General features: G+C 41.6%; 1 protein-coding gene across 1 annotated transcript in view; it reads left to right on the top strand.

The window, feature by feature from the left end:
• Positions 1 to 6,712: 6,712 nt before the first annotated feature.
• Positions 6,713 to 23,011, top strand: part of ovol2 (ovo like zinc finger 2) — a 29,440-nt gene continuing 13,141 nt past the window's right edge. The window contains exon 1 of the mRNA XM_003219901.4: positions 6,713 to 7,005. Within this exon, the coding sequence (XP_003219949.2) occupies positions 6,906 to 7,005 (100 nt within the window). The 5' untranslated portion in view covers positions 6,713 to 6,905. The remainder of the gene's footprint in view (positions 7,006 to 23,011) is intronic.

The following is a 23,011-nucleotide window of genomic DNA, read 5'->3' as shown; positions in this document are numbered from 1 at the left end:
ATTATTATTATTATTATTATTGTGTTGCGGTCAACCGTGAAAATGAATACAATCTGGCTCCAAGTATTCAAAAACACTAAAATCAGAATATATAAAAATTAATGTGGTATAATAAAACAGAACAATACAATCTCTAAAATCAGAACACTAAATAAAGAACAACACTGAAAATAGGGGAATTCCACACAGAAAACAATCAGGGCCAGCTAACACCTCCTAACAAAGGATTCCCATCATCAAAGTCTGGCCAATCCTCTGTTTTCTCAGGGCCACAGACAGTAGAAGCATATAAAATATCGCAAACAACACCACTCTGAAAACAAGGTAATTCCAGACAGGAAACAATCAGGGCCAGCTAACACCTCCCAACAAAAAAATCACTCAGGGAGGAAACAGCTAGGCTTTAAATCTGCAAGGCCATTACATCCTAATCATTTTTCCTAATTGCAGCATTCATACTTGCCTCCAACAGACAAAAAAAAAAACAAAATAATCAGAAATATTGTATATTCACAACCTTTAGGAAATAATGTCCCCTGATGGCACAGCATGTTAAAGCGCTGAGCTGCTGAACTTCTGGACCGAAAGGCCACAGGTTTGAATTGGGGGAACTGACAGAGCCCCCACTGTTAGCCCCAGCTTCTGCCAACCCAGAAGTTCAAAAACATGTAAATGTGAGTGCATCAATAGGTACTGCTCCGGTGGGAAGGTAACGCCGCTCCATGCAGTCATCCCACATGACCTTGGAGGAGTCTACAGACAACGACGGCTCTTCGGCTTAGAAATGGAGATGAGCACCAACCCCCAGAATCAGACATGACTGGAATTAACGTCAGGGGAAAACGTTTACCTTTTACCTTAACTACCACCAATTCCTCAATACTTTACTTCCCATACCACCATTCTTCGCCACAGCAACGCGTGGCCGGGCACAGCTAGTATATTATACAACCAGAAGAGAAACACCTTTTCCATATATGGGTCAAATGGGGAGATGTCTAAGCTGGTTTCAGAAGAATAAGAAACACTAGCTATCACATTGCAAACACATTGGTAACAGGGTGCACCAAAGAAAGCGATATAAATTATACAACTGGTTTCTTGAAGAAAATACAGTTCATCCACAACCTTCCAAAGAATACAATCCACTATGGATGTGGAATCTATACACCAACATCCCACATCAAATTGGACTACAAAGCATCAAGAATACCATCCTGAAACTACAACAGACCTAGCCACGAAACTCTGCCACATTGTATTTACTCATAATTACTTCAAATTATTGGCACTGCTATGGGCACTTGCATAGCAACACAGTATGTAAACATCTTCATGGTTAACCAGGAAAAGTTCTTCCTAAAGCACATGCACCCAATAATAGGTCCTCTACCTATAGTTTTTTGTCATCTTTGTAATGTGGCCACATGGAAATCAGAAATCAGAATGTCAATAGCTTCTATACTAACATCAATCTGAGCCTGGAACAATCCGCATAACAAATTCACTAAATTAATTTCTAAGTACCATTCAGAACATATAATCAATTCCATTTTTACAACCATCTGATACAACTGCATCTTCTCAGACCCACAAGACAGATAGTCAAAACTCTTGGACTTAAAACAAAGATTTCTCAAACTGCAATGCCCACTAAATGAAGAAATAAATACATAAGGTAAGATTAATAATACCCAGGAACCATCTGCTGAAAGATAGGCCAAAAACACAAAATGACAGAAGAACCCTAGTTGTCACCTACCATCATTGAAACATTATCAAGGATCTATAACCAGTTCTGGAAAATAACACAGCCCTTTCATAAGCTCTGGGAGGCAGGTCTACAGACAGCCAGTTGTGGATGGTGACTAACCTTGTTTAAAACATTGGATTTCATAAAAGGATTCACTTACTTGGACGTTTAAATTTGGACTCACAATTAGTGACTTATACAGTCCTCCATGTGGAACATGAACTCTGGTGGGCATTGGACTCCCAAACTCTGAATATAGAGTTTTACTTTCTATGAATGTATGTGTGTTGGTAACACATGGATTATATTTTGGTTTAATTACTGTTTTATAGTTCATATTATTGGATTGCATTTCTAGCTATAGTGGCCTCTTGCCTGTATAATGCAGCATGTCTCATTAAGAGTCACGTTCACTGTTTTAATGTGGTGAGATGAAACATTAACAACCTTAGATATGCAGATGATACCACTTTGATGACTGAAAGCGAGGAGGAGCTGAAGAGCTTTCTAACCAAGGTGAAAGAAGAAAGTGCAAAAGCGGAGTTGCAGTTAAACATAAAAAAACAAAGATTATGGCAACTAGACTGACTGATAACTGGCAAACAGAGGGAGAAAACGCAGAGGCAATGACAGACTTTGTATTCCTGGGCACGATGATTACTGCAAATGCAAACTACAGCCAGGAAATCAGAAGACATTTCCTTCTTGGGAGGAGAGCAATGACCAATCTCGATAAAATAGTAAAGAGTAGAGACATCACACTGGCAATGAAGGTCCACATGGTTAAAACAATGGTATTATACAATGATATAAATACTGTAAATAAATAAAATAAATTTTCCATAGTAACCTATGGATGTGAGAGCTGGGCCATAAGGAAGGCTGAGTGAAGGAAGATAGACGTTTTTGAACTGTGGTGTTGGAAGAAGATTCAAAGAGTTCCTTGAACTGCAAGAAGATCCAACCAGTCCATACTCCAGGAAATAAAGCCTGACTGCTCGCTGGAGGGAAGGATATTGAGATAATGAGAAAACAGGACAGCTTGGAGAAGAGAATGATGCTGGGGAAAATGAAAGGAAAAAGAATGAGGGGCTGACCAAAGGCGAGATGGATGGACAGTATCCTTGAAGTGACTGGTTTGACCTTAAAGGAACTGGTGGTGGTGACGGCTTACAGAGAGGTCTGGCGTGGGCTAGTCCATGAGGTCACGAAGAGTCGGAAGCAATCGAACGTATAAACAACAACAAGAGACTACTTCTGGAACATGGCCACACAGCCCGAAAGACATACAACAACCAACAAGAGGATCTTAAAAGGAAACTGGACTGTCTATATGATTGTATCCTTGATAGTTAAGGACAACTTAGAACAGCTGAATACCAGGGTGGGAGGAGGTGGGGGGAACAATGGTCTCGAGAGTGTTTACTGTACAGCTATACCTCCCTATTGCCTACAGAGTCGACAACAGGGGGACTCGTTCGCCAATATCCCAGCTAGAAATCCACCCACAACAGCAAACGCTACAACCAGTTAGGCTGGCCATAGAGACAGTGTAGCAGATGGATGACAATCTCGGAATCAATGCAATTTAAAATTGCTTTATGTTTATATCTGATGTTTTATAGTTTTCATGGTTTAATTACAATGATAGGCCACTGTTTTAGATGTGTAATGTGCTGTTTTATTATTTGTGAGGCATTGAATTTTGCCATGTATTTAATGTGAACCACTTTGAGTCCCCTCAGGGGTGAGAAAAGTGGTATATGTATCTTCTATACACATAAAAAAGTGAAAATCTGTATGTGTGTATATGGCATGAGTGTCTGCTCACACAAACAGCCTCTGGCCTCCACAAACAGGCTGTAGTTCCCAGTGCTGTGGTTCCACCAAGTCACTCCCTCCCAGGACATTGCAGGTCACAGCGAGCACATCCCAGTGTTCCTTTCTGTCTTCATTTACATGATACCACCCACTGCCTCTCTCTTAACCCTTTCCTATGGCACACAGCAAACAGAGGAATTGATCAGCAACTGAACATACAAGAGAGAGAGAGGTTTGGGGACAATTCACCATGATTTCTAGGAGTTGTAGGGACTGGGATGTATAGTTCATCTGCAATCTAAGAGCCCCCTGAACCCCACCAACGATGGACCTGGAGCTAACTTGGCACACAAACTCAACATGGCCAAATTTGCATACTGGAGGGGTTTGGGAGTGATTGACTTTGACATCCAGGAGTTATAGTTCACCCGTATTCAGAGATCACTGAACCCATCTGATGATGAATCTGGATCAAACTTGGCACACAAATTCAACATGGCCAACTAGGAATACTGATGGACTTTGTGGGTTATTGGCCTTTATCTCTGGAAGTTATAGTTCACCTGTATTCTGTGAGCCCTCTGAACCCCACCAATGATGGATTTAGACCAAACTTGGCACACAGACCCAACATGGCCAACTGTAAATACTGGCAGGCTTTGTGGGTGAATGACCTTGGCACCAGAGAGTTATAGTTCACCCGTATTCAGAGAACACTGAATGGATCTGGACTAAATTTGGCACACAGATCTAATATGACCAACTGTGAATACTGAGGGAGTTTTGGAAGGGTTGACTCAAGATTTTTGGGAACTGTAGTTCACTCACATCCTTATGCATTTTCTAATGAGAGCATTCATAAAAAAACAAAAGCAAAGATAGTGTTTTTTTCTAAGAAATGGCATAACATATGACCAAAGTGACATTACCTAACATTCAAAAACAGACAACGGCCCTTTCAAATAACCCAGGCATTGCCAGGTACCCAAGCTAGTAAATACATTAACTAAATAAATAAATTGTGGGATTTTATTCAACTGTGTAGAAGGTGCCTAACTTCATTGTGTTTGATAATATAGTAGAGTCTTGCTTATCCAACATAAACAGGCCGGCAGAACGTTGGATAAGTGAAAATGTAGGATAATAAGGAGGTATTAAGGGAAAGCCTATTAAATTTCAAATTACGTTATAATTTTACAAATTAAGCACCAAAACATCAACAAATCAACAGTAAAAGCAGTTCAACACATGGGAACATTAAATAGTAATTATTGTATTTACGAATTTAACACCAAAACATTGCAATGAATTGAAAACATTGACTACAAAATAAAGGTAAGGTAAAGGTTTCCCCTGACGTTAAGTCCAGTCAACTCTGGGGGTTGGTGCTCATCTCCATTTCTAAGCTGAAGAGCCAGCGTTGTCCATAGACACCTCCAAGGTCATGTGGCCGGCATGACTGCATGGAGCGCTGTTACCTTCCCGACGGAGCGGTACCTATTGATCTACTCACATTTACATGTTTTCTAACTGCTAGGTTGGCAGGAGCTGGGGCTAACAGCGGGTGATCATTCCGTTCCTGGGATTTGAACCTGGGACCTTTTGGTCCACAAGTTCAGCAGCTCAGCGCTTTAACACACTGTGCCACCAGGGGCCCACAAAATATTAACTACAGTAGAGTCTCACTTATCCAACACTCGCTTATCCAACGTTCTGGATTATCCAACGCATTTTTGTAGTCAATGTTTTCAATACATCGTGATATTTTGGTGCTAAATTCGTAAATACAGTAATTACTACGTAGCATTACTGCATATTGAACTATTTTTCTGTCAAATTTGTTGTATAACATGATGTTTTGGTGCTTAATTTGTAAAATCATAACTTAATTTGATGTTTAATAGGCTTCTCCTTAATCTCTCCTTATTATCCAACATATTCGCTTATCCAACGTTCTGCCGGCCCGTTTCTGTTGGATAAGTGAGACTCTACTGTACTAAAATACAGAATGGGGGACGCCTGGCTTGACAGCAGTGTGTGCGAAAAAGACCTTGGAGTCCTTGTGGACAACAAGTTAAACATGAGCCAACAATGTGATGCGGCTGCTAAAAAAGCCAATGGGATTCTGGCCTGAATCAATAGGGGAATAGTGTCTAGATCCAGGGAAGTTATGCTCCCCCTCTATTCTGCCCTGGTCAGACCACACCTGGAATACTGTGTCCAATTTTGGGCACCGCAGATGAAGGGAGATGTTGACAAGCTGGAAAGCGTCCAGAGGAGGGCGACTAAAATGATTAAGGGTCTGGAGAACAAGCCCTATGAGGAGCGGCTTAAAGAGCTGGGCATGTTTAGCCTGCAGAAGAGAAGGCTGAGAGGAGACATGATAGCCATGTACAAATACGTGAAGGGAAGTCATAGGGAGGAGGGAGCAAGCTTGTTTTCTGCTGCCCTGCAGACTAGGACACGGAACAATGGCTTCAAACTACAGGAAAGGAGATTCCACCTGAACATCAGGAAGAACTTCTTCACTATGAGGGCTGTTCGACAGTGGAACTCTCTCCCCAGGGCCGTGGTGGAGGCTCCTTCTTTGGAGGCTTTTAAGCAGAGGCTGGATGGCCATCTGTCGGGGGTGCTTTGAATGCGATTTCCTGCTTCTTAGCAGGGGGTTGGACTGGATGGCCCATGTGGTCTCTTCCAACTCTACTATTCTATGATTCTAAAAGGCAGACTGTGTCGGATAATACAGAACGCTGGATGAGCAAAGGATGGATGAGCGAGACTCTACCAGTAGCTATTTTAGCCATTTACACGCATCTGTTACATTGACAGTGGACTCTCTCTGCAACAGATGCTTCAGCTGTACTTCATGAAAAGGGAAATCGGACTGTTTAGCAGGCCTTGCAAATGTTGCTGTGTTACCAGATGTTTGGTTTTCATACCTATTTATATACCTAGGTGGGTCAGGTACAAACTTCTGGGTCTGAAAGGGGGGAAAGGGGTAAGCAGCATGAGTCTGGATGAGTGGGGGAAGTTTCCCGCCTTGTCCTGCCCCCTCCTCATTCCCAGGCCTTCCCCGCTCCGCAAACATTCGGATCTCAAGGATGGGTTGGAACAAAGCAGAGCTGCCCCAACCGGTCGGACAGGTAGGGAGGCTTGTTGACACCGTTATGTTTGCAGCACGCATGCTCCCTCCCAGGTAAGTTTCCTGGAGGTGCCTTGCCCGGAGACGCCGTCGGGAATTGCGGGGAGGGGGCCTTCCTCGAAGGCATCGGCAGGACTGGTTAGACTGGGAGAAGAAACAGGGAAGAAGGCCCCTCTCCTCCTGCTCAGCATGCCCAGAGCCTTCCTGGTGAAGAGGAGGAACCCGCTGCCTGCCTCTCGCAGTTGGGACGCGCTGCCCGACGAAGAAAGGGCCGACACCTATGTTCCAGGTAAAGGAGGCCGAGAGGCACACCTGAACCCCCCCCCTTCCAATGAGAGGAATGCCCTGCCCAAAGTCCCAACCTGGAGGAAGAAAACTTGGATCAGGTAGGGCTGCAGAGCCTCCAGAGCCCCTTTCCCATTGGTCTTACATAGACCTGACTATTGCAAAGTCAGCATTCCTAATGAGATCCCAAAGCCAACCCACACAGCGCTATATCCCAGAATATCCAGGCAGAAAATCCCACCTGATCGGAGTTTGTGTGCTCGGATAACCCAGTTCAAAGCAGATACAGTAGAGCAGGGGTCCTCAAACTTTTAAAGTGTTCTGGATTTTATGAATTAGTCTCCTGTTTTAATATTGTATGTTTTTTGTATGCTTCTTGCTGATTTTAACGATTGTTTTATTGCTAGTGATGTTTTACTGGTATAATTGTTTTATAGTCGTGCTATTGATATTGATGGTTTTATCGGGCTAGGCCCCATGTAAGCCGCCCCGAGTCCCTTCGGGGAGATGGGGCGGGGTATAAAAATAAAGTTATTATTTTATTGTATGACACAGCAAACAAGATAGATATGCTGGATTTCGTATCACAAAATCACAAGTCAAACACTTCCCAAGTGTCTAGGACTGTGTGATGTATTTTCGGATGATGCGTGCAGATCCCAGCAGGGTGGCCTTTTGCAGTTGGCAGATTGTGATTTTGTCAATGTCTATTGTTTCCAAATGCCGGCTGAGATCTTTTGGCACGGCACCCAGTGTGCCCATCACCACCGGGACCACCTGCACTGGTTTCTGCCACAGTCTTTGAAGTTCAATCTTGAGGTCCTGATAGCGGCTGAGTTTTTCCTGTTGTTTTTCGTCAATGCGACTGTCACCTGGGATGGCAACATCAATGATCCAAACCTTTTTCTTTTCCACAACTGTGATGTCTGGTGTGTTGTGTTCCAGAACTTTGTCAGTCTTTATTATTATTATTATTATTATTAAAGTGGGGGGCCGGTTCATGGTCCCTCAGATTGTTGAGGGGCCGAATTATCATTTGAAAAAAAAAAATGAACAAATTCCTATGTACACTGCACATGTCTTATTTGTAGTACAAAAAAAAAACCAACAACAATCATTTATTTATTTCCTGCTTCTTGCAGGGGGTTGGACTGGATGGCCCACAAGGTCTCTTCCAACTCTACGATTCTATGATTCATTTATTTGTTTGCTACATTTATGCTCCACCCCCTCTCACCCCGAAGGGGACTCAGCGACTAACAAGTTGTATGTACATACAATATATTATATTATTAGCATAGAACAATATTAGCATTATATATTACTATATTGTACTATACCACTATACCATATTATTATTAGTAATATTACATTTAATATATAATATATAATTAATATTATTATATTATACAATATTATTACATTGTAGTATTATTGGGGAGCCCCGGTGGCGGAGTGTGTAAAAGCACTGAGCTGGAGACCGAAAGGTCCCAGGTTCAAACCCTGGGAGCGGCGTGAGCGGCCGCTGTTAGCTCCAGCTCCTGCCAACCTAGCAGTTCGAAAACATGCAAATGTGAGTAGATCAATAGGTACCGTTCCGGTGGGAAGGTAACTGCGCTCCATGCAGTCATGCCGGCCACATGACATTGGAGGTGTCTACGAACAACGCCTGCTCTTCGGCTTAGAAATGGAGATGAGCACCAACCCTCAGAGTCAGAAATGACTGGACTTAACGTCAGGGGAAAACTTAACCTTTATTATTATTAGCCGCCCTAAGTCCCATACTGGGTGAGAAGGGCAGGGTAGAAATACTGTAATAAATAAATAAATAAATAAATAAATAAATAAATATTATATTGTATTACATTATAATATTATTATCAATATTATATTATACACAATATATTATATTATTACCATAGCACAATATTAGTAAATGAATGAACAATACAATATTTTAAAATAAAAACAATTTTAACCAACATAAACCTATCAGGATTTCAATGGGAAGTGTGGGCCTGTTTCTGCCCAATGTTAAGTAGGATTGTTGTTGTGTGCCTTCAAGTCATTTCAGACTTTGGGCAAGCCTAAGTCTAAAACTGAGGGCGGGGGCCAGGTAAATGGCCTTGGAGGGCCGCATCCGGCCCCTGGGCCTTAGTTTGGGGACCCCTGCAATAGAGTCTCACTTATCCAAACTAAACGGGCCTGGCAGAACCTTGGATAAGCGAATATCTTGGATAATAAGGAGGGATTAAGGAAAAGCCTATTAAACATCAAATTAGGGTATGATTTTACAAATTAAGCACCAAAACATCATGTTATACAACAGATTTGACAGAAAAAAGTAGTTCAATACGCAGTAATCTTATGTTGTAATTATTGTATTTACGAATTTAGCACCAAAATATCATGATATAGTGAAAACACTGACTACAAAAATGCGTTGGATAATCCAGAACCTTGGATAAGCGAGTCTTGGATAAGTGAGACTCTACTGTATTCCACTCCAAAGTAGATAATCTTGGATTTTATTCAGCTGTGAGAAAGGGCCCTCAGATAATCCAGTTCCAAGCAGATATTGGAGATGATCTGCCTTGATATTCTGGGTTATACAGCTGTGTGGAAGAGCCTGGGTTATCTGAGTACACACTGCCATATAATCCAGTTCAGTGTGGATTTTATACAGCTGTGTGGAAGGGCCCCTAGACAGGCCCCATATCGCAGGATCAGACCCCAGGTTTTGTGTTTATCCCAGATTATCTCACAGTACTGACTCAGGGCCTTTCCACACAGGCATATAACCCAGAATATCAAGGCAGAAAATCTCACAATATCCGCTTTGAATTGGGTTATCTGAGGCCTCGTCCAGGGCCCTTCCACACAGCCCTATATCCCAGAACATCAAGGCAGAGAATCCCATATTATCTGAGTGTAGACTCAGATAACCCAGTTCAACGCAGATACAGTAGATACAGATACAGATACAGTAGATACAGATACAACGCAGATACAGATACAGTACTTATCCAACATAAACGGGCCAGGCAAAACATTGGATGAACGAAAATGTTGGATAATAAGGAGGGATTAGGAGGGATTAAGGAAAATACTGGGGCCCCTGGTGGCACAGTGCGTTAAAACACTGAGCTGCTGAACTTGCGTACCAAAAGGTGCCAGGTTCAAATCCCGGGAGCAGAATGAGCACACAACTGTTAGCCCCAGCTCCTGCCAACCTAGCAGTTCGAAAACATGCAAATGTGAGTAGATCAATAGGTACCGCTCCGGCGGGAAGGTAACGGCGCTCCATGCAGTCATGCCAACCACATGACCTTGGAGGTGTCTACGGTCAACGCCGGCTCTTTGGCTTAGAAATAGAGATGAGCACCAACCCCCAGAGTCGGACACGATTGGACTTAATGTCAGGGGAAAACCTTTACTTTTACCTAAGGAAAATACTATTAAACGTTAAATTACATTATGATTTTACAAATTAAGCACCAAAACATCATGTTTCACAACAAATTGACCGAAAAAGCAGTCCAAAAGATGGTAATGTTATGTAGTAATTACTGTATTTATGAATTTAGCACCAAAACATTGCAATATATTGAAAGCATTGACTAAAAAAACATTGGCTACTAACAAATTGACTACAAATAAAGATAGAATTGCATAAAATGAACTTACAGTAGCAACATTGTTGAAAATTAAATCCACAAAAAGTTAAATCCTTGCTGCCTAGAGAAACAGCTGTGGATTGGGGCGGGAGGCAAACTGCGTTGGATAATCCAGAATGTTGGATAAGCCTGGGCTGTGGCGCAGGCTGTTGAGCAGCCAGCAGCCAGCTGAAACAAATCACTCTGACCAAGAGGTCATGAGTTCTAGGCCAGCTCGGAGCCCGTGTTTGTCTTTGTTCTATGTTAAGGCATTGAATGTTTGCCTTATATGTGTAATGTGATCCGCCCTGAGTCCCCTTCGGGGTGAGAAGGGCGGAATTGAAATACTGTAAATAAATAAATAAATAAATGTTGGATAAGTCAGACTCTACTGTATTGTGGGATTTTTCTGCCTTGATATTCTGGGATATAGGGCTGTGTGGAAGAGCCCCTATAGAGCTGTATACAATCCCACATTTTCTGCTTAGAAATGGAATATATGTCAGTGTGGACTCGGATAACCTAGTGCAAAGCAGATATTGTGGGATTTTCTGCCTTGATATTCTGGGATATCGGACTGTGTGGAAGGGCCCTAGAAGGGGCCAGGATGATGTTTAGGAGTCTCTTCTAACTCTGGGAGTTTCTTGTGTTTGAGCCACTCCTTTTCTGGAAGCAGCGACAAAAATACATGCAAGCTCTTCTTCAGTGAAGCTAGCGGCTCTGCCTCGCCCTCATTTTTGTAGGTGTAGCAGGAGGGGTTTCCCAAGCATCTTCCTTCAAGTCTAACGGGTTGTGGAGGTGACCTTTGGCCTGCTCCTGGGAATTAAAGCTGGCCTGTTGGCTGGAAGCAGAGGAAACTCCCTTCAATGCCTTTTGTATTATACCACTCAAAGGCATGGGAGACCAGCCCTGCTTTGCTCTTCTGTGCTTGCTCAACCCTCCTCCTCCTCCTCCTGACCCTGTTCCATTGTCTGCTGAGCGGAGTTGAACCAGAGCCAATGGAAGGACTAGGTCAGAGCTTTCCAAACTGTGTGCTGTGACACTTTATTAGTGTGTCAGCTGTGTGTGCCGCCCAAGCATAGCTAGAAACAGCTCAGGGCCCTACCACACAGCCATATAACCCACAGTATCGACGCAGAAAATCTCACAAGGTTTGCTTTGAACTGGGCTATCTGAGTCCACACTACCACACATTCCAGTTCAAATAAGATAATGTGGGATTTTATTCAGCTTTGTGGAAGGGGCCTGAGTCTATGTGACATAAGCAATCAGTCATATGTCTTCTAAAAATATAAATGAAAGTTTTTCACGATATATGTTGTGTCCCCATACATGTGATTACCATGTATGCACATGGTTGCATCTCTTATAAGGGCTTGGTTTGACTTCCAGTTTGCTACCAAACTGCATTCCTGTGTCGCAAAATGATGCATGTGTACAAATGGTGCATCACCAGTGCCAGATTTACCATGTGCTTAAACACAGGGCCCCATCTCCCTGCTAATTTTTTTTCTTGATGGATTTTGCTTATGTGGTACAAATCTAAATTTGGAGGCGTTCTGTTTCGGAGCAATTCCAGACATAATGATAGAGTTGATAGTCTATGGGAGTGTGTCACAAAGCAGGCAGTGTGGACCAACCGGGCCTACCTCCTTCAGGGCCCAAATAAGGGACTTTGTGACTTCAATAACACAGGGCTCCATTTGTCTTAATTCTGGTGCCGTGTGTCACCAAAATAGATGATTGTTCCAAATCCTCATTGAAAACATGTCATTCAAAGCTTTCCAATCATTTCCTGTTGGTGACACACTTTTTAGACATGTATCGTTTTGTGGCAGAGTAATTAAGTTAAACTGGCAAACTAGAGCTGGATTGTCAAACTCACTTTCATAGAGGGTCACATCAGGCTTATTTATGGTTGCCTTCAAAGAGCTCTGGATACAGAGGATCTCATATATATATATATATCTATATATCTATATATCTATATATCTATATCTATATCTATATCTATCTATATCTATCTATATCTATCTATCTATATCTATCTATATATCTATATCTATCTATATCTATCTATATCTATCTCTATCTATCTATCTATCTATCTATCTATCTATCTATCTATCTATCTATCTATCTCATGGTGGCCGGTGCTGTAGTTTTTACCCAGTTAAGATTCCCAGATGTTATTGAATTCTCATCATTTTAGATTACACTATGTAACACCATTTTTGTTCCTGGTTTTTAAACATCATTTCCCCAATTGGTTCTATCATAGAAACATGGAAAAGAGGTATTAAACTGCAAAAACGTTATGTTTGCGGGACATCCTGCAGCACATTTTGCTATAGTTTTTCAATGAATATCTCATTGAGCCTCAACCAATTCAACATAGGGTTGCTGTGAGTTTTTCGGGCTGGATGCCCATGTTTCAGAAGCATTCTCTCCTGACGTTTTGCCCACATCTATGGTAGGCATCCTCAGAGGTTGTGAGTTCTGTTGCCTGCCATAGATGTGGGTGAAACATCAGGAGAGAATGCTTCTGGAACATGGCCATCCAGCCTGGAAAACTCACAGCAACACAAGTGATTCCGGCCTTCGACAACACAATTCAACATAGTTTGTGGCAGCCACAAAAACAAAGTATAACAACTATTTTCAAAGATAGTACTGTACAATGAAACAGGAAATAACACTTTCAAACCAGGAACAGAAAATTGTTCAAATTTTGTTACATAGTGTTAACATACATAGTGACTGGGGGTAATGGGAATTTCAGTCCTACTGCACTTGTAACTCTGAGGTTGGGGAAAAGTTAAAGGACTTTTTAACGTCAGGCATCCTATCCACAATCCTTGTATCTAGACTAAAGCCCACTCTCCTGACTAAACAAAATACACTGCAGCCTTCCATATGTCCCTGTATAAGAACTCCAGTGTGTTCTAATCATGATGTCTAATGATGAGGAATACAGAAGTTGTAGATGAGCATCTAGAGTGCTACATAAAATGACATGGTGATTTGGCCTTGAGTTTGGTTCATGTGCATTAAACCAACCTCTTATAAGTAATACATACACAAATGTAAATTGTAAAACCAAAATGTATAGGCACACAACATATCTCATGAGAATCTTTCTTTTATATTTTGAAAAACACAGAAGCAAAGAGCTGGAAGAGACCACAAGGGCCATCCAGTCCAACCCCATTCTACCATGCAGGAACACACAATCAAAGCACCCCAATTGTTGTTGGTTTTTTTTCATATCAGAAGCGACTTGAGAAACTATAAGTTGCTTCTGGTGTGAGAGAATTGGCCGTCTTCTGCAAGGACATTGCCTAGGGAAAGCCGGATGTTTTGATGTTTTTACCATCCTTGTGGGAGGCTTCCCTCATGTCCTCCCAACAGATGACCATCCAGCCTCTGTGACAAACCTTCAGAGAATGACCCTCTGCCACACTCCAAGGCAGCAAATTTCACTGCCAAACAGCTCTTACCATAAGGAAGTTTTTCCTAACGGTTAGGTGGAAGCTCTTTTCCTTAGTTTTGAATCCTCTTTGTTTCCTGGTCTCCGGAGCAGCCGGAAAAAAACTTGCCCACTCCTCAGTGTGCCATCGTTTTGAATATTTAGACATACATTTCCTTGAAACTGCAAACCACTCAATGCTAATCAGGGTGGCCAATTGCTACATTAACACTTGCCTCAAACAGGCAAGAGTTTTTCTCCCATGCTTTCCACAGATATATAAACCTCTCTTGCCCAGTTTTTAATAGATCTCACAACCTCTGAGGATGCCTGCCATAGATGCAGGTAAAATGTCAGGAGATAATGCTTCTGAAACATGGCCATACAGCCTGGAAAACTCACAGCAACCCTGTGATTCCAGTCATAATTGCGTGACAAACCTACACACTGCAGCCAACACCACTGACATGTCATGACACAGTTTGGAAAGCTCTGATTTAATGACTGTACTATCAGACTCGTTTCTATGAGTCTTCAAGTCATTTCTACTTCTAAAGCGAACCTATTTTGGGGTTTTCTTGGCAGAATTTCTTCAGATTCTTTCGGAATCCTCTCCCAAGATTCAAAACCATAGTCGCTAGCATAAAATAGCATTGAACATTTCAGCTAAAAGTGTTAATGAGCGAGTTGATCAATCCGTGGATTGAAGGCAGCACCTTTTCTTTACGTAGCTGGAACTGCGTCCCAGGACTTGCAGTGCAGCAGCTGCTGCCTTTGCTTCTGCAGTTGGATTGCTCCTGGCCAAATTCCATCAGTTTTCGCTGAACAAAGATCATGCTTTGCCTCGAGGCCCATTTTCTGTGTATAACTTTCAGCTTTGCAGCAGCATAACACTTTCCTGTTGGTTGTGAAAATACATAGCATTCAAATTTTACAAATTAAACATTTTATATATGGAAAAAAAACAGCACCTTGCAGTTGACATAAAAACTGCTACTGCTATGACATACAGAAAACTACAAAGAACATGCTAACAATGTCTGTTAATTGTTCTGGAAACAACTATTTCATGCATCCAATCGGCAGAAGAGCTAATTTGGAATTTGCTATCACTAAATAAGAGTTGTGTGCATGGTGTAGTGGTTTGAGTATATGACCACACCTTTGGAGCAGGGTTTGTATCCCTGCTTAGCCAAGGAAACTCACTTGGTGGCCTTGAGTGAAATCTAAATGGCCCCTCCATGCTATCCCCCTCCACCAAATTGGTGGTCTATCTTATTTTATTATATTGTTACTCATTTTATGTTTTAAATGAGCTTTTATGGATTGATGTATTGTTCTGCATAATGTCGTTTTATTGTGTTTTTACTCTTTGTAATGTTTTATTTGTTGTACTTTGGTTATTGTTTTCGGGCCTTTGTCCCGTGTTAGCTGCCCCGAGTCCCAGCCGGGAGATGGTGGCAGGATAGAAAAATAAAGTTACTTACTTACTTACTTGGGTGAGTCACATTCTCCCAGCTTCAGAGAACAAATTTTTCCCAGAAACAGTCACCGTAAGATCATGATAAATCAGAAATTACTTAAAGGCACACAACATCAGGTAGCTTAAACATTTCCTATATCATGAAAGATGATTTAATAGAAAATAAATAATAATTAATAAATAAAACTTTATTTATATTCCGACCTATCTCCCCAAGGGGACTCAGGGCGGATTACAACACACTAAAAACACATAGAGGCAAACATTGAATGCCTCACAACAAAAGCAGACGAGGATACTATTAACAACCACCCAGTCCCAACACTAAAAGGGTGAAGCAATTCAGAAGGATAGATATTGGCAGCAGGGAAGTCAAAAGGCAACTAAGACCATGTGTCCTAAACTAAATGCATACACCATACACTTCCACCTTTCTCAGCAATGATCAGGAACTCTGGTAGCTGAAGTCTAGAACATTGGGCCAATGTTTGGGAGGCATTATTCCAGAGGGTGGCTTTAAGCACAGCCAGTTTCTCTCTTTCCTAGCCTTTCCTAAGGAGCAGGACTTAAGGCGAAAGCACCTCAGCTTAGATTTGGAGGGTTGTATAAGGAAGTCTAAGGTAAAGGTAAAGGTTTCCCTTGACGTTAAGTCCAGTCATATCTGACTCTGGGGGTTGGTGCTCATCTCCATTTCTAAGCCAAAGAGCCGGCGTTGTCCGTAGACACCTCCAAGGTCATGTGGCCGGCATGACTGCATGGAGGGCCGTTACCTTCCCGCCAGAGCGGTACCTATTGATCTACTCACATTGGCATGTTTTCGAACTGCTAGGTTGGCAGGAAGTCTACTGCCTCAATATTCTTGAGGCACCATATACCATCTGATTTTGGAAGCAAACAGGGCCAACTCTGATTAGGACTTGCATGGGAGACCATCCCCAAATGTTAGGTGCCATAGACTCTATTTCAGAGGAAGGAACTGCAAAACCACCTCTGATAATTCATCGCCTAAGAAAACTCTATGAAATTCATGAGATTGCCAGGCAACTTGAAAGACATGCATACATTTATAAGGAAGCCTGGGAGCCAGCATGGTGTTGAGACTTGAGTGTCAAACTGGGATTCCAGGTGGCCAGGGTTCAAATCCCCACTCAGGAAGTGAGTGAGTGACCCTGGGTAAAAGTTGCACTTTCTCAGCATCAACCAAAGCAATGGCAAATTTCTTCTGAATAAAGCCTTGTCAAGAAACCTACCTGGTAAAATTCAAAGCATGTAAGAACATAAGCAGGTCTTTGCAGGTCATTTGAGGTCCATGGGCCAGCGATTCTGCACCACTTAGGTGGAGAATGTCATCTGGAATGTTACAAATCCTGTACTCTGTCTCCAATTTGAAATTGCATCTGTATTCACTTGGACTGGAACAGTAATTGCGCTAAATGTTTTTCTTAGTACCACTCTTTGTAACCGCAACCCATATGTAGATATCATGCAGATGAGATTTCTTCCACATAGTCATATAAACCAGAATATCAAGGCAGAAAATCCCACATTATCTGCTTAGAACTGGGTTATCTGAGTCCACACTGCCATATATTCTAGTTCAACGCAGATAATGTGGGATTTTATTCCGCTGTGTGGAAGGGGCCTGAGGGAATAACTATTTACTAAGAGGTTAATGTTCCCCTATTTACACTGATGGAATTACTACCCATCATTTAGGAGTTCTATAAATTAAACAAGAAGTCATATCAAACAAACATAGATTTCCTCAGAGAGTAGTGGGTTCTTCATCTTTGGAAATCGGTCAACAAAAGTAACTTGGACATCTTTCAGAATTTCATTAGTTGCATGTTTCTACATAGCAGGGAATTGGGTTTGATGTCCTCTCCCATTTTCTTCCTGTTTTGCCCTTAAGACATGCTCAGTAAGAGATTCTGAAGGCAGCTGCTGTTTGCTCTGCTTGTTTTATACAGATGCACACAGTTACAATGGAACTGGTTAGAACCGAATCCCATTCTTTCCCAGATAAAGCTTTATTACACTGTTTATTGCAGACACATTTCTTCAACCTGAACACAGAAAATCTACCTTTCTTCAACTCTCCTTTGTTATCCTCCCAATTCTGATAGTGCTTAGAAAATAAACAAACAGCTAGACAAAATTAAAGACAAAGAAGAGAAGAGCAGACCTAAAAGCCCTTTGTAATAAGCTTTGTTAACTGAGGAGTCCCTTTATTGTATTTATTTATTTATTTATTTATTTATTGTCTCTTTATTTAATATGTAAACATCCCTGAATCTCACTTTGGGAAGAAAAGTAGAGTATACACATATAGAAAGTCATGAAACAGCAGCAGTGGGCTTTCTAAGGGCCTTTCCACCCACAACCATATAACTCAGAATATCAAGGCAAATAATCCACAATATCTGCTTTATCTGGGTCCACACTGCCATAAAATCCAGTTCAATGTGGATTTAATACAGCTATTTGGAAAGGGCCCAAGGCTAGGATCCCAAATGTAGGGAAACTGCAACAGTTAAGTGCTTGTACAACTGAAGTATCTATAGTCTATATATATAAAAGAGTGATGGCATCACGGCAATTCACAAAACAACAAAAGTACAGGCCCCCCAACCTCAAAATTTGACAACACAACCCATCATCCACGCCTCAAGGTTGATACAACAAAAAGAAAAGAAAAACAAAGTCCTAATTAAAGGGAGAGCAATATTTTTTTTTATCCAATTGCTGCCAGTTTAGAGGGCTAATCTCTGCCCACTTCGTTGCCTAGCAACCAAGGGACAGCCAGGTTTCAGTTCGGGGACAGGCTGATTTAGGCCTCACTTAGGCTTCTTCCACAGATTATCAGATTTTAACTGGATTATATGGCAGTGTAGACTCAAGGCCCTTCAACACAGCAATATAACCCATTTATAATCTTATATTATCTGCTTTGCACTGGATTATCTTGACTCCACACTGCCATATAATCCACTTCAGTGTGCATTTTATACAGCTGTGAAGAAGGAGCCTCGTATAATCCAGTTCTGAGCAGATAATATAAGATTATCAATATACAGTAGAGTCTCACCTATCCAACGTAAACAGGCCGGCAGGATAAGTGAATATGTTGGATAATAAGAAGGGATTCAGGAAAAGCCAATTAAACATCAAATTAGGTAATCGTTATACAAATTAAGCACCAAAACATCATATTATACAACAAATTTGACAGAAAAAGTAGTTCCATGCGCAGTAATGCTATGTAGTATTTACAGTAGAGTCTCACTTATCCAACGTTCTGGATTATCCAACGCATTTTTGTAGTCAATGCTTTCAATATATCGTGATATTTTGGTGCTAAATTCATAAATACAGTAATTACTACATAGCATTACTGTGTACTGAACTATTTTTTCTGACAAATTTGTTGTCTAACATGATGTTTTGGTGCTTAATTTGTAAAATCATAACTTAATTTGATGTTAATAGGGTTATCCTTAATTCCTCATTATCCAACATATTCGCTTATCCAACGTTCTGCCGGCCCGTTTATGTTGGATAAGTGAGACTCTACTGTACTGTATTTACAAATTTACCACTAAAATATCACAATGAATTTAAAACACAGACTACAAAAACATTGATTATGAAAAGGCAGACTGCGTTGGATAATCCAGAACATTGTATAAGCGAATGTTTGATAAGTGAGATTCTTCTTTAATATGAAATAATTACTGGGATAGAATAATGCAGAACAATATAATCTCTAAAACCAGGACAGTAAATAAACAGGGGAATTCCACACAGGAAACAATCAGGGCCAGCTAACACCTCCCAACAAAGTATTCCCATCATCAAAGTCTGGAAAATCCTCTATTTTCTCAGGGCCACAGACAGTAGAAGCACATAAAATATCGCAAACAATACCACTCTGAAAACAAGGGAATTCCAGACAGGAAACAATCAGGGCCAGCTAACACCTCCCAAGAAAAAATTCACTTAGGGAGGAAACAGCCAGGCTTTAAAGCTGCAAGGCCATTACATCCTAATCATTTTTTCCTAATTGCAGCATTCATACTTGCCTCCAACAAACAAAAAAAAACCAATCAGAAATATTGTATATTCACAACCTTTAGGAAATAATATCCCCTGATGGCGCAGCGTGTTAAAGCGCTGAGCTGCTGAACTTCTGGACCGAAAGGCCACAGGTTTGAATTGGGGGAGCGGAGAGAGCCCCCACTGTTAGCCCCAGCTTCTGCCAACCCAGAAGTTCGGAAACATGCAAATGTGAGTGCATCAATAGGTACTGCTCTGGCGGGAAGGTAACGCCGCTCTATGCAGTCATCCCACATGACCTTGGAGGAGTCTACGGACAACGCCGGCTCTTCGGCTTAGAAATGGAGATGAGCACCAACCCCCAGAGTCAGACACGACTGGACTTAATGTCAGGGGAAAACCTTTACCCTCGACCTTAACTACCACCAATTCCTCAATACTTTATTTCCCAAACCACCATGTTTCGCCACAGCAACGCGTGGCCGGGCACAGCTAGTATGTTATAAATACCCAGTTGGCGTAGTGGACTAAGTGACTTGAAGGTTGGGTTGCTGACCTGAAAGCTGCCAGGTTCGAATCCCACCTGGGGAGAGTGTGGATGAGCTCCCTCTATCAGCTCCAGCTCCATGCGGGGACATGAGAGAAGCCTCCCAGAAGGATGGTAAAAACATCAAAACATCCGGGCGTCCCCTGGGCAACGTCCTTGCAGACGGCCAATTCTCTCACTCCAGAAGCAACTCCGGTTGCTCCTGACACGAAAAAAAAAAATACCCAGTTGGGAACCATCCACATAGAAGTATGGATTTGTCAGGACCTTAATAGTCTCTTAGTACAGCTTCCAAAAGTAATGTAAGTACTTTTGAATGTGACTTTTAAAGAGCATTTTTAGAGACATTTTGATTGGACATGTTCAAATTTTATATCGTTCAGTGTTTGAGTGTTAGCAGTGCTGCAATGTTAACAATCATGTCTATTGTGTGATTTGGTTGCTTTAATGTACTTTCAGTGCTATCATTCTATTGTTAGTAGGCTAAAGTGCTTACAAGGGTTTGCACAACATTCGCCTGAGATGCGTGTGTGTTCATATCTCAGCGCATGTAAATAATGAGTCAGCTTGCAGCCTGTTAGATAATAGGAAGACTGCCCAAGAAGGTATTCTAACTCCTAAGACAAAGCAGAAACTAGTACTTTTGTGCCCTGGCGTCATGAAGGTCTCATTTGTGGCTGTGCATGCTAACTCACTGGTCAAGACATTTAATGGCAAGAGCAAGGCAAGATAACTCAATTAGGTGCTGCTTTCAGTAAGAGTTCTCCAGAAAATGTGAAGAGAAATTTGTTCTTTATTTTTTTTAAAAAAAATTCATTCAAGTAATCTAATTCAGAGAAAGAGTAATCATCATGGGCTATAAGTTGTGGCCAAGTATGATTGTCTTCTAGAGGTAGAATCTTGGTGATAGATCAATACGTGACTGTGGGGATTTATTATGAATCCACACAACCTTTCACAATGAGGACATTGATTTCCAGGTAGAAGCCATTCCTAGCAAGGGTTTTCTTGACATGCCTTTCTCTTGGCACATTTCTCCCGTTTGCCTTCTATTCGTGCCTCTCCAAAATCCAAAAAAAGAGGAACAGCTGACCTCCCGTCACCAACACACTTTCAGAAAAAGGAAAAAAGAAAACAATCAAAAGAAGGGGAAAAAAACTTAAACTAAACTAAAATCTATATATATAAAAGAGTGATGGCATCAGGGCAGCGGACAAAACAACAAAACTACAGGCCCCCCCAACCTCGAAATTTGGCAACACAACCCATCATCCACGGCTCTAGGTTGATACAACAAAAAGAAAAGAAAAATAAAGTCCTAATTAGAGGGAGAGGAATAATTATTTTTATCCAATTGCTGCCAGTTAGAGGGCTAAGCTCCACCCACTTGGTCTCCTAGCAATGCATTCAGCCCAGGGGACAGGCACAAGAGTTTGGAGAGACTCTAAGGGCCATCCAGCCCAACCCTTTCTACTATGCAGCAGGACACAATCCAAGCATTCCCAACACATGGATAACGTATAAATACTATACAATACAGGGACATAGACCCCCTCTACCCTCACCACTTTCACAGTACACAAACAACCAAATGCATACTAAACATAAAGACAACCATACAACAGACATTCAATACCACCACTACCTCAACAAGTTCTCACCAACACCACCAGACAACGCCACAGCAACGCGTGGCCGGGCATAGCTAGTACATTTCTAAAATGATGATGATGATGATGATGATGATAATATTTATTTGTAGACCACCCTATCTCCTTGAGGAGACCCAGGGCGATTTCCAACACATATTGCAAACATTCAATGCCAACAAAAAACATATCAACAAACTACATCAAAATGAGACACATCAAACAACCTAACTGTAAACTTAATGCCAAATTAGAATATACCAAAAATCAAATTTAACAACCTAACTCACTGAAATACAAAAGGCTCTAATCCCCCAAGCCAAATGGCAAAAAATAATAATAATAAAGATAAATGTTCTATTCTACCATTACAAATCCAACTAAATAATCCTGCTGGAATTACTAGTCACCATAGATGCAGATGATCACATTGTTAAGATTTTTTATTGTGGAAAAAGTTCATGAACAGTTTCCTATCTTTAAAAAAAATCTTCACCTGGTTGGTTCTTTGGAATCAGTGTTAGATTGGCAATTTCGATTAACTCAGCAAGCTTTTAATAACCCATTCTTCCTTCACTGGCGCTGCAGTCGATTTCTAGGATTGAGCAGGCAGTGTTCTTGCTGATGTTATCATATATCGAAGAAGATATATGAAAACAGAAAATTTGTCTGTTCCTACAATGAAGAAAAGGGGCCGGGCTTAGCACAACGGGCTAAACCACTGTGCTGCAGAAAAACCCTGCCAATTGAAAGGTTGGCAGTTCGAGCACAGGTCAGGATGTGCACCCATCATCAGGCCCAGCTCACTTGCCCACCTGGCAGGTCGAAAGCGGAAATGCGAATAGATAAATAGGTACCGCTTTTAGCAGGGAAGTAATAAAGGCGCCCTTAAGGAAATCGATCCGGAGGAAAAGCTCCTTGGCGTGGAAGATGGAGCTACAGCACCCCCCCCCCCCCCCCAAACCAGTGGCCGGAGTCGAGTGCAGCCTCCAAGATGCAGGAAATAAGATGGGAAAAACGGCCTTTAACTCTGTTTGTGTTGTCTGTCTTTCTTAATTGTGTGATCGGCATTGAATGTTTGCCATATGTATGCTCCGTGAGCCGCTCTGAGTCCCCTTCAGGGTGAGAAGGGTGGGGTATAAATACTACA

The sequence above is a fragment of the Anolis carolinensis genome, chromosome 4, assembly GCF_035594765.1.
Source record: "Anolis carolinensis isolate JA03-04 chromosome 4, rAnoCar3.1.pri, whole genome shotgun sequence".
In the NCBI taxonomy this organism is placed as follows: domain Eukaryota; kingdom Metazoa; phylum Chordata; class Lepidosauria; order Squamata; family Dactyloidae; genus Anolis; species Anolis carolinensis.
This window is presented reverse-complemented; position numbering and strand designations above follow the sequence as displayed.